We start from the raw sequence: 13907 nt of genomic DNA on the forward strand, positions 1-13907 counted from the left end.
TGGATTCAAGGAGTTAGGAAGCTTCTTCTCCTGAAATTTTTCTCAAACAAAATTTTAAATTTAGAATTTTTAAAATGAAAATACAATACAATACTAAGTCCCAAAGAACAAATTAATATTACCATGGTCACATAGCTATTAAGTAGCATAGCTAAGATTTCAACTAAACAATCAATAAGAATTAATTAAGTACCTACTATGGACACTGTCCTAGATGAGGATTCAAAGACAAAAGCAAAAATATTCCCTACCTTCTAGAGGTTTTCAGTCTAGTTCTCCGACTCTTCCTATTATGCTATATATTAGTTGGTTTTGTTATTGGATTGTTGGTAACCATGAACACTCTTATAAAAATTTAATTAATTAATTATTTTAGAATATTTGTCCATGGTTACATGATTCATGTTCTTTCCCTCCCCAGCTCCCTCCCCCCTCTCAGAGTCAATAAGCAGTTCCATAGGGTTTTGCATGTATCATTATTCAAAACCTATTTCCACGTTATTACTATTTGCAATAGAGTGATCATTTAAAGCCAAAATCCCCAATCATATCCTCATTGACCCATGTGATCAAGCAGTTGTTTTTCTTCTGTGTTTCTATTCCCACAGTTTTTCCTCTGAATATGGATAGCATTCTTTCTCATAAGTCTCTCAGAATTGTCCTGGATCATTGTATTGCTGCTAGTAGAGAAGTCCATTACATTCCATTGTGCCACAGTGTATTGGCCTCTATATACAATGTTCTCCTGGTTCTGTTTTCACTCTGCATCAATTCCTTAAAGTTTTTCCAGTTCACATGGAATTCCTCCAGTTCATTATTCCTTTCAGCACAATATAATGAATAACATTTCTATTTGCATCAGTTAATAATACCTGAGCCAGGGCAGCTAGGTAGCTTAGTGGATAGAGCAACACATAGAGATAGGAGGCTCTGGGTTCAAATCTGGCCTCAGACACTTCCCAGCTATGTGACCCTGGGTAAGTCACTTAACCCCCATTGCCTAGCCCTTACCACTCTTCTGCCTTGGAACCAATACTCAGTGTTGATTCTAAGACAGAAAGTAAGAGTTTTTAAAAAGTAAAACAAACTAAATAATACCTGGGCCAGTTCACTATTCTTTCCCATTTGTGGTTAACTCCCATATTTTATGACCATGAAGCATATCCATCCCAACCATATTATTCTGGGTTCCAGAATTCAATTTGATTCAGGTCTCTGAATTGAAATATAGTTCAGGTGCCAACCACCTCCTCCAAGATGCTTTTCCTCGCCTCCAGGTTTCTGGTGATGTCTTCCTCTTGAAAGTACTTCGCATTGTTTGGTACAGACATTATCTTTATTCGAGCATATTTGCCATTCTCTGACCCCTAGAATGAATGCAACCTCCTTGAAGCCAAAGACTGTTGGGTTTCTAGTGCCTTGTGTCCTATACATAGTTATCACCTAATGCAGTTTTGTTGAATTTAGTTCACCTTTATTAAATGTCTATTATGAAGAGAGTAGAGAATACAATGTTGCTTGCCCTATCTGTCGAGCCATTCTGTAAGAGCCAAGCCAGAGAATTCTAGACTCAGGTGGCTGGGAGGGTGTCGGAGCTCCTAGTAATGAAAAGAGCTGATTTGCCAAACTTCATGTCCATGGCACACCCTACCCTCCTTCCCCCCATTCCCCTGCCTCTCCCATTGAAACAGTCAAATGAATGAAATCTGCTGTCCACACTTCCTCCCAGGGCTTGACTGCCCCTTTGGCAGGGAATGGCAGCTGTACTGACCATACATGCCGGAGTGCATGTGATACCCCTAGGCAAGTCCAGCTAACAATGACTGGTTGTGGTGTGTGTGTGTGTGTGTGTGTGTGTGTGTGTGTGTGAGTGTGTGTGTGTGAGTGGGAGAGTGTGGGAGGTAGTCAGTACTCCACTCCCAGGACCCATGTATGGGACCCACGGACTGGATCAAGCAAACTTGTCCCTTCTCTCCCAACCGAGGCACCTGCTGTGGCGGCAATGCTAATATTTATCGCTTTACAGTCTGCCGCTGCCCTCTATCAAAGGTGCTGTATAATTTATAGCATGTTCATTATCAATCCTCGGCAAAGTATAAAAGGGGAGAAAGAGTAACAGTTCATCTATCTGGGAAACAGAAAGAAGAGTAACAACATTTTATCCATTGGCCAGGCAGGAGTTTCAGAGCCAAAAGCCTTGGAAAAGCAGAAGTCCCACGAGGATACCAAGATGAGACTGCAGCCAAGCCTGTTGCTCCTGGCGCTGCTTCTGCTAAAAGGTAAGGGACCTGCTTGCGTTCAGCCCAAGCTGTCTTGGGGAATCTGGGTACAAGGGCTCTGCCATGCTCCTCTGCTACTTAACCCATGTGGAATTTGGGAATATAAAGTATTCTCTGAAGAAAAAATGACTTAGATGAGATAAAGAAACCATCTCCAAATCAGAAAGCACATTTGCCTTTTAATGACCAGGGTGAGCCTCCAAAGTGAGGCTTGGAGTTGGGTGGCTCAATTTTGCTTGGGGGTGCAGAGCTCTGGAGGCAGAATGGGGCTGGGGCTAGCTGGGGAGCTCTGTGTGCTCTGTCTTATGTCTCACATAACAGAATGACAGGCAGACCACATCTTGGGATGGCACACTTGTTAGGGCTGCCCTTTCTCTTTGTACTGGAATTTTGTTGAAATAAGAGGACCTTGGAAATATCACTGCCACCCGGACAATTTTCTGGAAACACAATTTGACTTCAGCTTTCTACCTTGCTTTCTCCTCCTTCTCTCCCTTTTCCTGGTGATCTCTCATTTTCCTTATTTCCCTCACCATTCTCTCTGCTCACATCTGCACTCTCTCACAGGCATCTGGGACAAAGAGAGGATAGTGATAATTATAAAGATAATATAAAGGATAATTCTTTGGCCTGCTTCCTTTGTACCTTTGTTAGGAAATAGCCCAGATTCAAACAAAGGGCATCTTGCTCTAGATTCAGAATTCTTTCCACTATTCTATAGCTTTCTCCACTTTTCTTAGTCAGCCTCAATTTCCTTGCATGTTCAAAGAATTCTCTGAGATCTCGATGAGAAGAAGAAGTTGGAGGTGGTAGAAGTGATTCAGACTTCACCTTCTCCCAAGTGTTGTAGTTTGGAGAGGTCCAAGGCCTGACTGACCCTCTGGATGGCCAGTATTTTTAAAAATGTGGTAGTATACTTGGTTTCTGTACCTCCTCATATAATACAGCTAGTGTCTACACATCTAAACAGTGACATCATGAAATGATGAGATTTAGCATCATTCTGTAACAAGTCAAAAAGACACTAAAACCAAAATCAGAAGCATAATTCTTAGTCATGTGACTATGTGAAGGCCACTTAATCTTTCTGAACCTCACTTTCCTCATATGAAAAACAAAGATAATTTGTGAGAAATAAAGGAGATAATCCTCTGCCATGTTCTCTGTCTCCATTCTGATGCCTCAACTTCCAATCAAGGTTATGATAACAGAGCCCAAACTCCGGCAACTTCTAGGGATCTGTAAAAGATTTGTCTATGGGAACAGTGAGGGGGACCTTATGCCTGTCAATGGAATAATTGTATTTGAAGAGGCTTTTCATCAGTAGGTTGGTGGCAGAATCCCCAAATGCATCGACAATTTTTTTTAACCCTTACCTTCTGTCTTAGAATCAATAGATACTAAATATTGGTTCCAAGGCAGAAGAGGTTAAGTGACTTGCCCAGGGTCACACAGCTAGGAAGTGTCTGAGATCAAATTTGAACCCAGAACCTGCCCTCTCCATGTCTGATCCTCTATCCACTGAGCCACTCAGTGCCTCTACTATAGCAAAATGTGTTTGGAGAGAACAGTTAGGTGGCTCAATGGATTGAGAGCCAGAACAAGATATGGGAGGTCCTAGGTTCAAATCTGGCTTCAGATACTTTCTGGCTTTGTGACCCTGGGCAAGTCACTTAACCCCCATGGCCCAGTCCTTACCACTCTTCTGCCTTGGAACCAATATACAGTATTTATTCTAAGATGGGGGGTAAAGGTTTAAAAAAAAAAGTAGTTGGAATCTCTGTGTGGAGAGAGGATCCCTTCACAAGCAGAATTATGGATTTATTAAGCATTGCAGAATAAATGAATAAACATGTAAGAATTTGTAATCATAGAGTACCATACAAATGAGAGTTGTATAATCTCTGATTGCCTTGACAATCACTATGCAGTTGGCTGAGTTAGCTGCCATGCAGTTGATTGGAAAGGGAGATAAAAATTCCAACTGACTGATTACAACAGAGTTAACCTTGTAGGGACAAGTTCAAGAGTAGATCACCCTATGGTTACCAGCTTTCTTATTTGTTGTCATCTAAGGTATATAATTCAGAATTAGAGCTGAGGCAAAAAAGCTTGTCCAAATAAATGAGCAGTGTATGAGTCAAGATTTTGTGAAGGGAAGGAAGTGAAATCAGAGGAAGGATGAAGGACTGGTAGAACAGAGAGGTTCCTATGGAAAAAAAGGTCATGATGAGAGTTCATAATGCTTTCAAAAGGCCCCAAGAGCTGAGACAAGATGGAAACCCCATGGCAGACTGGAAAGCCTAAACACAGTTCTCTCTCCGACTTATCCATCAAGGCTCAGTTCAAATGAGCCTTTTCTTCATCCAGAAAGCATTCGATTCCCCTCTGCTAAGCCAGAAGAAATCTCTCCTTCTGAACTCAAGCACTTTGTTTTAACTCTTAAGGCATCATTTATATCCTAAGTATTTATATTTCATTTCTCCTCCTAGATTTTGGGAATTTATTCTGTTTTTATCTCTTTCTTGGCTTCTCATCATCTCTCTGTCTCTCTCCATCTCTGTCCATCTCTTTCTTTCTTTCCCTCTATCACTCTCCTATTAGTGAATAGTTTGTCTTTGGTATTGATGTTCTCAAAAAAATGTTTCATTTTCTCTCTCATCTGAAAAGTGTTTTTGTTTTCAAATAGATTTAGGCTCCTTTGACTTTTTGGATTTCTACTATTGTGCTTCTCTTTTCCTCATCTCTAACTCATAGAATCTCTAGGGGTTTTCTTTTTCAAGCTTAGCTCAGTTTTCACTTCTGACTTGAGACCTTCCCTGATTCTTTCAGTTTTCTTCTCCTCTCCCCCTTTGAAATTACTTTGTACATATTTTGAATTTTCTATTTACTTTTCTGTGCAAACAAGCCATAGAATTTAAACTCCTTGAAGAGAGAAGCTAATTTAACTTTTGTCTTTGTTCTCCAGAGCCTAGCCCAATGTTTTACACATACATAAATGTGAAATTTTGAGAAGTAGTCTCAGACAGGGATGATAAGGATGGCTGGGCAGTCGTGATGGAGGGAACATGCAAGGAGAGCTGGTGACTGTAGTGAGGGTACATTCAAACTGAAAAATGAGAGTGAGAGAGTCCCTGGACAGCAAATCACTGTCAGTCACCCTAACAAGTCAGTTTTGGTCATGACTGTATCCCAGCATTCCAGCAGTGCAAAGCTTGAGCACCCCAGTGTATACTAGAATTGGGCGTAAGAAAGACTGTGTAGAGAGGATGAGTCTGTCTCTTGGTGCCCCACCATGCTTGGTAAGCCACTAAAGCAAACTGTGCTGAAGGGTTCTAAAAGCAGATTCCAGTGTGTACAAACTGTTGAATCATTGCCTTCAGAGCTCCTCCTGGTTTCTATTTCAGGAAGAGATTGTCCCCAAGGGCTTGGGGAGCTTGGGGTAGCCTGGGTCATGGTCCTTGAGACAGACTGGGCTGATGGGATGGGAACAAGCAAGCATTACTCTAGTGCTTGCTTTATGCCAGACACTTTGCTGAGCATCTTTACAAATGTTTCATTTGATCCTCACAACAACTGTGAAGTAGATGATATTATCATCCTCATTTTGCTGTTGAGGCAAACAGGTGCCTAGAGTCACATAGCTAGCAAATGTCCAAGGCCATATTTGAACTCAGATCTTCTTGACTCTATCTATGCTACCATCAGTTGCTGATAAAGGAAATGACACTGAACTAGGACTTTGGATAAGTATTTAACCTCTCAGATAAAAATAAAAGCAGATACAGATGAGCAGATACAGATAATAGCACGTACCCCTGCCAACCTTTGGAGATTGTTGTAAGGAAGCACCTTGAACAATTCAAAGCACTTTGTGTGGTATTATTGATCTCTCTCTCTCTGGAATTCAGATAGAAATGGTCTGAGGATGAGTCCTTATCCTGCTATAATTACTTGTCTTGGGGGCTGTTGGCTGTTGTGCAGATGGATAAAATGATTGTTTTTTTTTTTTTGTAACTGAATAAAAGCATTGGGATATAAGCTTATCTTTTATTAATGGAAGCATTTTGGGGACAACTTTGGTAGAGTTGGGATGATGGAGATGATTTGTATCTCATCCTAGGTTAATTTCTCCCTCTAGGTCTCTATATTTTGAAATATTTTTATTCCATGGAGCCTTGAGACCCTGAAAATCTATTCGGTTGTTGTTTAGTCATTTTTCAGTCATGTCCAACTCTTTGTAATACCATTTGGTGTTTTCTTTGTAAAGATACTGGAGTAGTTTGCCATTTCCTTCTGCAACTCATTTTATAAATGAGGAAACCAAGACAAATAGGGTTATATGAGTTGTCCAGGGCCACACAACTAGTCAGTGTCTGAGGTTGGATTTGAATTTGGGGTTTCCTGACTCCTGGTCTAGTGTTCTATCCACTATACCACTTAGTTCCCCTAAAAATCTCCTATAGCAACATCTATTTTAAAAGTTCTTACATTTTTATGGACCTTTGCTCTCCTCTCATCAATGTAAGCAACAGTTGTACATGTAATGATATTTATGCCAATTTCAGTAGAGTATTGGTTGACTTGCCATTATTATCATTAATTTTTCTTATTTCTATCAATATATGACAGATACAAATAATTCTGGGCCTTATTCTCATCTTATTATTATTCTTTTACATTTCATATATAATGTCCTGTGAACTATAATACAAGTAGATTGCCTTTTTTAAAAATTGAATTAAAATGTTGGAAGGTAAACTTAAGTACTGTAGACTCACTGAAAGCATCCTCATTATGACTCTGATACCAGCCAGGACAATAAGGGTGATTTATACCTCATCCTGTTCCCCTCAAATTCCCACTTCTTCTTCTAGATCTCTATATTTTGAAAGTTTTTGATCCATAGAGTTTGGAAATTATCAGCATGTAGTTTGGTGACAACTATCAAAATAGTGTTCTTAAGTTTTTGTGAATCAATGTGATTTTCAGTGGTTATAGACAACAGTTGTGTCTGTTATGATGGCATAGTTTATTTGTTGAATTCTCCAAGGATATTTTATAGGTTGCATTTGTTATTTGGGGATTTGACCCCTTGAAGTCCATAAAATGGAGTGAGCTTCTGATGTATATTTTTAGCTACCAGATCATGTCTTGCTATGGATGCAATAGATGCAAAAATTTTACTATCCATAATGACATTTTGCATAGTTTCTATCATAACCTTATATAATTGAAATTGACCACCATATCTGGGTTTGTTAAAGATAATCCTTCTACAATCCCTGATGGCAATGACCTGGTCCTGAATTGCAATAATAAACCTTTCTGTTTTTATAAACAAATTCTTATGACTCATCTAATTGCTCCACATTTCTTTGCTGGCATATTTTTGGCTGAGTTCATGTACATGTTGTTCATGGAGGGCCTTTGGTCTCCATTCTTGGACCTTAACTGTTTCATAAACTCCATTCAAAATTAAGTTCCATTTGTCAAATTATTATTATTATTATTATTATTATTACTTCTCCTCCTCTTCTCATTCTCATCTTTTTTTTTATGGAATTCAGATAGAAGATATTATCCTCCTTTAAAAAAAAATTTAAGGCTTTATCTGAAGTCCTGAGCTAGAATATTTGCTCTTCCTCATAGGAAGAGTGAATTCTACTAGAGCTCTTTTAGTTAAAGTCCAGAGGTTTTCTCTGCTCTCTTTCTTTTATTTTAAATTTTTTTTTTAATTTGGAAAAGTTTATTTAACTAATTAATTTAGAATATCTTTTCATGGTTACAAGATTCATGTTCTTTCCCTTCCCTTCCCCCAACCCCCTTCCATAGCCGATATGCAATTCCACTGGGTTTTTTACATGTGTCATTGATCAAGACCTATTTCCATATTATTGATATTTGCACTAGGGTGAACATTTAGAGTCTACATCCCCAATCATATCCCCATCGATCCATGTGACCAAGCAGTTGTTTCTCTTTGGTGTTTCTGCTCCCACAGTTCTTTCTCTGGATGTGGACAGCATCTTTCTCATAAGTCCCTCAAAATTATCCTGGGTCATTGCATTGCTGCTAGTAGAGAAGCCCATTACAATCGATTGTTCCACAGTGTATCGGTCTCTGTGTACAATGCTCTCCTGGTTCTGCTCCTCTCACTCTGTGTCAATTCCTGGAGGGTATTCCAGTTCACATGGAATTCCTCCTGCTGTCTTTCTTTTAGAAAAAGTTAGATACCTAAAGATTCAGTGATCGAGCCAAGGGAAATGTCTTGCTAGGCCTTTTTTCTCCAAAAAGGTAGAGCTGGTCAATTTTTCAGAGCCTTGGCTAGAGTGGACATTTCTCTTCAGGAACTTCCTTGGCCAGGGGCACCAAGCTCTTTGGGATAGAACAACCTCAGCTCACTCATGTCCTCAGGTTTAAAGCTACTTTTGAAATTGACCTTCTTGAACTCTGGTGTTTGCCTATCTTTGGTAGTAATAATAATAATAATAATTGCAACAACCATAACAACTAACATTTTTATAGCGCTTATTGTATGCTGTCCACTTTTCTAATAGAGTGTGGCTTTTCATTCTTCTTGGCATTCTATACTACTTTAATCTTTGGACAATGAAGCAGCTGCTTTAATTACTGAATCTCCCTTAAAAGTGCATAATTGGGTATGTCCAGTTGTGTTTACACAACGTTTTTACTCTTTGATGCTTCCAAGATCTTAGAAGACCTTCAATGGATTATTCATTCAGACCCAAGCAGTCATGTTGGTGTTTGCTCTGAGGAAGTTTTTGACTCTTATGTTTAATGACATTATCTCTAATAGAATAATTATAGTAACAAGCATTTATAGTGTTCTTTAAGGTTTGCAAAATGCCTTTACAATTATTACCTCATTTGATCCTCACAACCAGCCTGGGAAGTAGATGCTATTGTTATTCTATTTCATTGATGAGGCAGCTGAGGTCAAAAAAGGTTATGAGGTCTTGCCCAGGGGCACACAGCTAGTAAGTGTCTGAGGCTGGACTTGAACCCAGGTCTTCCTGACTCTAGACCTGGCACTCTGTCCAAACTGGACCACCTGGTAGACTCCAATCTAGTTTAAGATGGGCATTCTTTATAACTCCTTATTTTTAATATTGATGATTAGATTATACCTAGTTAGCATCTGCTTTAGAAACTCTTCTCTCAACTACCTGCCAAGGGTTCTAGGGTTCATAATTTTTCAGTGTTTTTAATTCCCCAAAGTTATTTCCCATGCAGGTGACTAAGTGGTGATGAGTAAAGGGGAAGCCAGAAGTCACAGAACTAGTCTTTGGGCTCTGGGGGTAAGGTCTTAATGATGTATTTGTGACCAGCAAATCGCTTCCTGTCTTTGAACCCCCATATCCTTCTTCTATAGGCAGTTAGATGATGCCACGGTTAGAGCATTGACCTAGAGTCAGAAAGTTCAAATTTTATCTCAGACATGTGACCCTAGACAAGTCACTCATCCCTGTTTGCCTCAGGAACTGGAGAACGAAATGGTCCACCTTTCCAGTATCTTTGGCCAAGAAAACCCCAAATGGGGTCAAGAAAAGTAGGACACGACTGAAATAACTGAACTGAATACTTCTGATTACAATGTTAAATTGCAAGTTCCATCAGGGCTTGGACAATGCTTTCTTTAACTTTTGTATCTCCTTCAGGACTGTACATGAGCCTCAGCACATATTAAAATCAGAGGACGATAGACTATCAGAGCTGAAGAAGACCTCTGAGGTCATCTAGTCCAGACTTCTTTTTTTTTAAATGAGAAAACTGAGGAGCCCTAAAGAAATAAAGTGATTTATTCAAGGTTACACAGGTAGTAAGAGGCAGAGGAAGACTTGGGCCCTGGTTTGCTACCTACAAAACCATGGTATCCTACTGCTTGGATGGTGATGCAGCACCGTTGGGTCTGAAATCAGGAAGACCTCAGCTCAAATCCAGACTCAGATACTGTTTGGCTCTGTGATTCTGGGCAAGTCACCAACCCCTCAATCTGCCTCAGTTTCTTCAATTATAAAGCAGAGGTAATAATAACTCCTATGTCATAGACATTTCATAGGATTACTGTGAAGATCAAATGAGTTCATATTTTAGTGTTTAGCATAGTGTCTGGCACAGAGTAGGCACTTAAGAAATGCCCTTTTCCTTCCTACCTCCCTTCTCTAGTAGCTATTTAATAAAATTATCGTAGATTTGGAATTTCCCTCCCAGATCCTCCTCATTCACAACCCAGTATTCTCTCCACTGTAATTTCTTGTTTAAAAACAAAACAAACAATTACAAACTTTCCCTCAGAAAACCAAAGGCTCATTGGTGTTCTTTACACTCATCTCCAGAATGTGAAAGTGGTATAACTGATTCATTCATCCTTCCTTCCTCCCTCCCTCCCTTCCTCTTTCTTTCTTTCTTTCTTTCTTTCTTTCTTTCTTTCTTTCTTTCTTTCTTTCTTTCTTTCTTTCTTTCTTTCTTTCTTTCTTTCTTTCTTTCTTTCTTTCTTTCTTTCTTTCTTTCTTTCTTTCTTTCTTTCTTTCTTTCTTTCTTCCTTTCTTCCTTTCTTCCTTTCTTCCTTTCTTCCTTTCTTCCTTTCTTCCTTTCTTCCTTTCTTCCTTTCTTCCTTTCTTCCTTTCTTCCTTTCTTCCTTTCTTCCTTTCTTCCTTTCTTCCTTTCTTCCTTTCTTCCTTTCTTCCTTTCTTCCTTTCTTCCTTTCTTCCTTTCTTCCTTTCTTCCTTCCTTCCTTCCTTCCTTCCTTTCTTCCTTTCTTTCCTTCTTCCTTCCTTTCCTTCTTCCTTTCCTTCTTTCTTTCTTCTTCTTCTTTCTTTCTTTCTTTCTTTCTTTCTTTCTTTCTTTCTTTCTTTCTTTCTTTCTTTCTTTCTTTCTTTCTTTCTTTCTTTCTTTCTTTCTTTCTTTCTTTCTTTCTTTCTTTCTTTCTCCTTTATTTCTCTCTTTCTCTCTCTCTTTCTCTCTTCATTTCTTTCCTTACATCTTAGAATCAATACTGTGTATTGGTTCCAAGGCAGAAGAGTGGTAAGGGCTTGGTAATGGGGGGTTAAGTGACTTGCCCAGGGTCACACAGCTAGAAAGTATCTGAGGCCAGATTTGAATACAGGACCTCCCATCTCTGGGCCTGGCTCTCAATACACTGAGCCACCCAGCTGTCCCCTTCCCCACCTCTTTAAAGAAAGAAAAGAGATGCCTTTTCTCTGAGTATCACCTTAGTGAAAGGAAACATGAACACCAATAACTGTGATACAAAGCAGAATGTGATAAGTGTAGAGGAGAGGCCTAGATAAAACAATGGCTATGGGAAGTTTGAGGTGGGAAAGACTGGTTTTGGTTGTATAAATCAGTTTATTCATGGTGGAAGTGGGACTGAAATTGGACCTTGAAGGAAGAGAAGATTTTTCAAAAGACAGAGATTGCAGGGGGAGTGGGGGCATACAAGTGGATCATCCCCAGGATGGGACCATGACATCAAAAGGCAAAGAGACAGAATTAGGACAGCCTGAGAGATTGAAGGAAATTTTGAAATAATACAGTTTGGCTTCAACCTCTGGTTGCAGGGAGTAATGTGAGATAAAGCTGAAGGGCAGATAAAGTACTCTGGATTGTTTCATAACAACACCCACTCCTGCCCCAGTCTCCTCCTTATTAACAATAGGCCCTGTGGAAATGCATGGGGCAAATGAGATTAAAACTCTCACCCTAGTTCTTGTGTGGGGTACAGATTGAACAATCCCTGCACAAGCCACAGGATCTGGGCCAGGGAGATTATGCAACAAGTCCATGGGAGGGTGGAAGACTGTCTTTCTGAGCTTTGGCTGCCTCATCTTTAAAGGAAGAGGTTAGAAGAGATGACCTCCAAGGTCCCAGTTGCCCTGAAATCAGTGACCCTCCCAGGGACTTTGCAGGCACCTGTGCTGGGTTAGGAAGCCCCTTTCATTGGTCCATGGTAAAGATGCCCACGATAAGTCAGGAGACTCCGTTGTTTGTGTGAAGAAAAGCTACTCTTTATTTCTCCTAAGTGTTGAGATCCCAGAGGGTTGAAGGAGGAGAGTGGCAGTGGGGTTCTTGAGCAGAATGGGAGAGGGTTATGTAGGACTGGAGATGGGTGATCCTTCAGGTAAAATCTGGATCTGAATCCCAGGTCTACTACTTCCTAGCTATGTTAATTTGGACAAATCATGTAACTTTTCAGTTTCTAATCTGTCAAATGAGTGAACTAGGGAAGATCATTTGTTTGGGTCAGTCATTTTTCAGTCATGTCTGACTCTGTGATTCCATTTGGAGTTTTCTTGGCAGAGATGCCTGAGTGGTTTGATGATTCCTCCTCAAGTTCATTTTATAGATGAGAAAACTGAGGCAAACAGGGTAAAGTGTCTTGTCTAGGGTCATTCAGCTATTAATCTGAGATGAATTTGAACTCAGGTCTCCCTGACTCCAGTCCCATACTCTATCACCTTGCCATCTAGCTGTCCACCGAACTACCTAGCTACCCTACATTAAATCAAGGATTCTTTTTTCTGCCTTAAATTCTTACCTTATATCTTAACATTAAGTTTTAGACAGAAGGGCAAGGATCAGGCAATTTCAGGCTAAGTCACTTGCTCAAGGTCACACAGCTGGAAAGTGTATGAGTTAGATTTGAACACAGGTCCTCCTAACTCTAGACCTGGCACTCTATCCATTCTGCCACCTAGCTACCCCTTAGAGCAAGGATTCTTAATTGGGGTCCATGGAGAGATCAGAGGACTTTTGAATGTGGATGAGAAAAAATCCACATCTTTATTTCAATATCATTGTTTTATAATACCATGTATTTTATTTTATGCATTAAACATTTTTTTTCCTGAGGAGGAGTCTGTGGGCTTCACCAAATTGACAAACCATGACACCAACAAGGTCAAGAATCCCTGAGTTAGACACTTTCTTGGATATCCTTTCCAATCATTCGATCATCCATTCAACAACAAATGTTTTTAAAGTATCTGGAAGGTGCCAGTCACTAAATTCTATGACCCCATGAATCATGGCTTGGGCAAATCTCTTTGGCTTTGTGACACTCAGCTGCCTCATCTGTAAACTGAGACTCACTATGACTACCTCAGTGGGTAGTTATGAAGATTAGTTCATAAAGAGTTATAAGAAGGTCATCGCCACCATTATCTGGAGCTCTCAGCCTCTCGGCTGGACCCTTGGTGTATGGGCTAAGCTCGGCTTTCCTGAGGTAGGGATGTTGCTAAACACCAGAGATAATGGAGCCCCTTGGTAATCACTTGCAAAGAAACACTCAAGGTCCTGGGCATTTGGTTTAAGAGATTGCTCTATGACACATTTAATCTATGATATTCATGAGAAGAAAAAATGAACAGTGAGTGTAGTCCCCACTTACTGACTATGTGATCAAGGAAGGCAACTCACTTTTCTGAGTCTAAGTTTCCTCCTTTGATATAAAGACTAGGGTTGACTAAATAGTCTATAATGGTCTTTTCCCATGCTAATATTCTCTTGTTCTATCATCTATGCTTCTACTAGAATTCCTAAAGTCTCCTTAAAGGCAGAGACCAAGAACAGTACCATAAATAGGAATTTTGTGCTCAGATCAAG

The 13907-nt window shown here is 39.8% G+C and overlaps 1 protein-coding gene across 2 annotated transcripts in view; it reads left to right on the top strand.

The window, feature by feature from the left end:
* PLB1 (phospholipase B1) overlaps window positions 1-13907 on the top strand; it is a 241736-nt gene that overhangs the window by 20892 nt on the left and 206937 nt on the right. Inside the window, exon 2 of one of the 2 annotated variants that reach the window (XM_056818431.1) lies at window positions 2174-2279. In XM_056818431.1, coding sequence (XP_056674409.1) covers window positions 2174-2279 — 106 coding nt within the window. 2 annotated transcript variants of the gene reach the window in all.

Source organism: Monodelphis domestica, chromosome 1 (assembly GCF_027887165.1).
Source record: "Monodelphis domestica isolate mMonDom1 chromosome 1, mMonDom1.pri, whole genome shotgun sequence".
In the NCBI taxonomy this organism is placed as follows: domain Eukaryota; kingdom Metazoa; phylum Chordata; class Mammalia; order Didelphimorphia; family Didelphidae; genus Monodelphis; species Monodelphis domestica.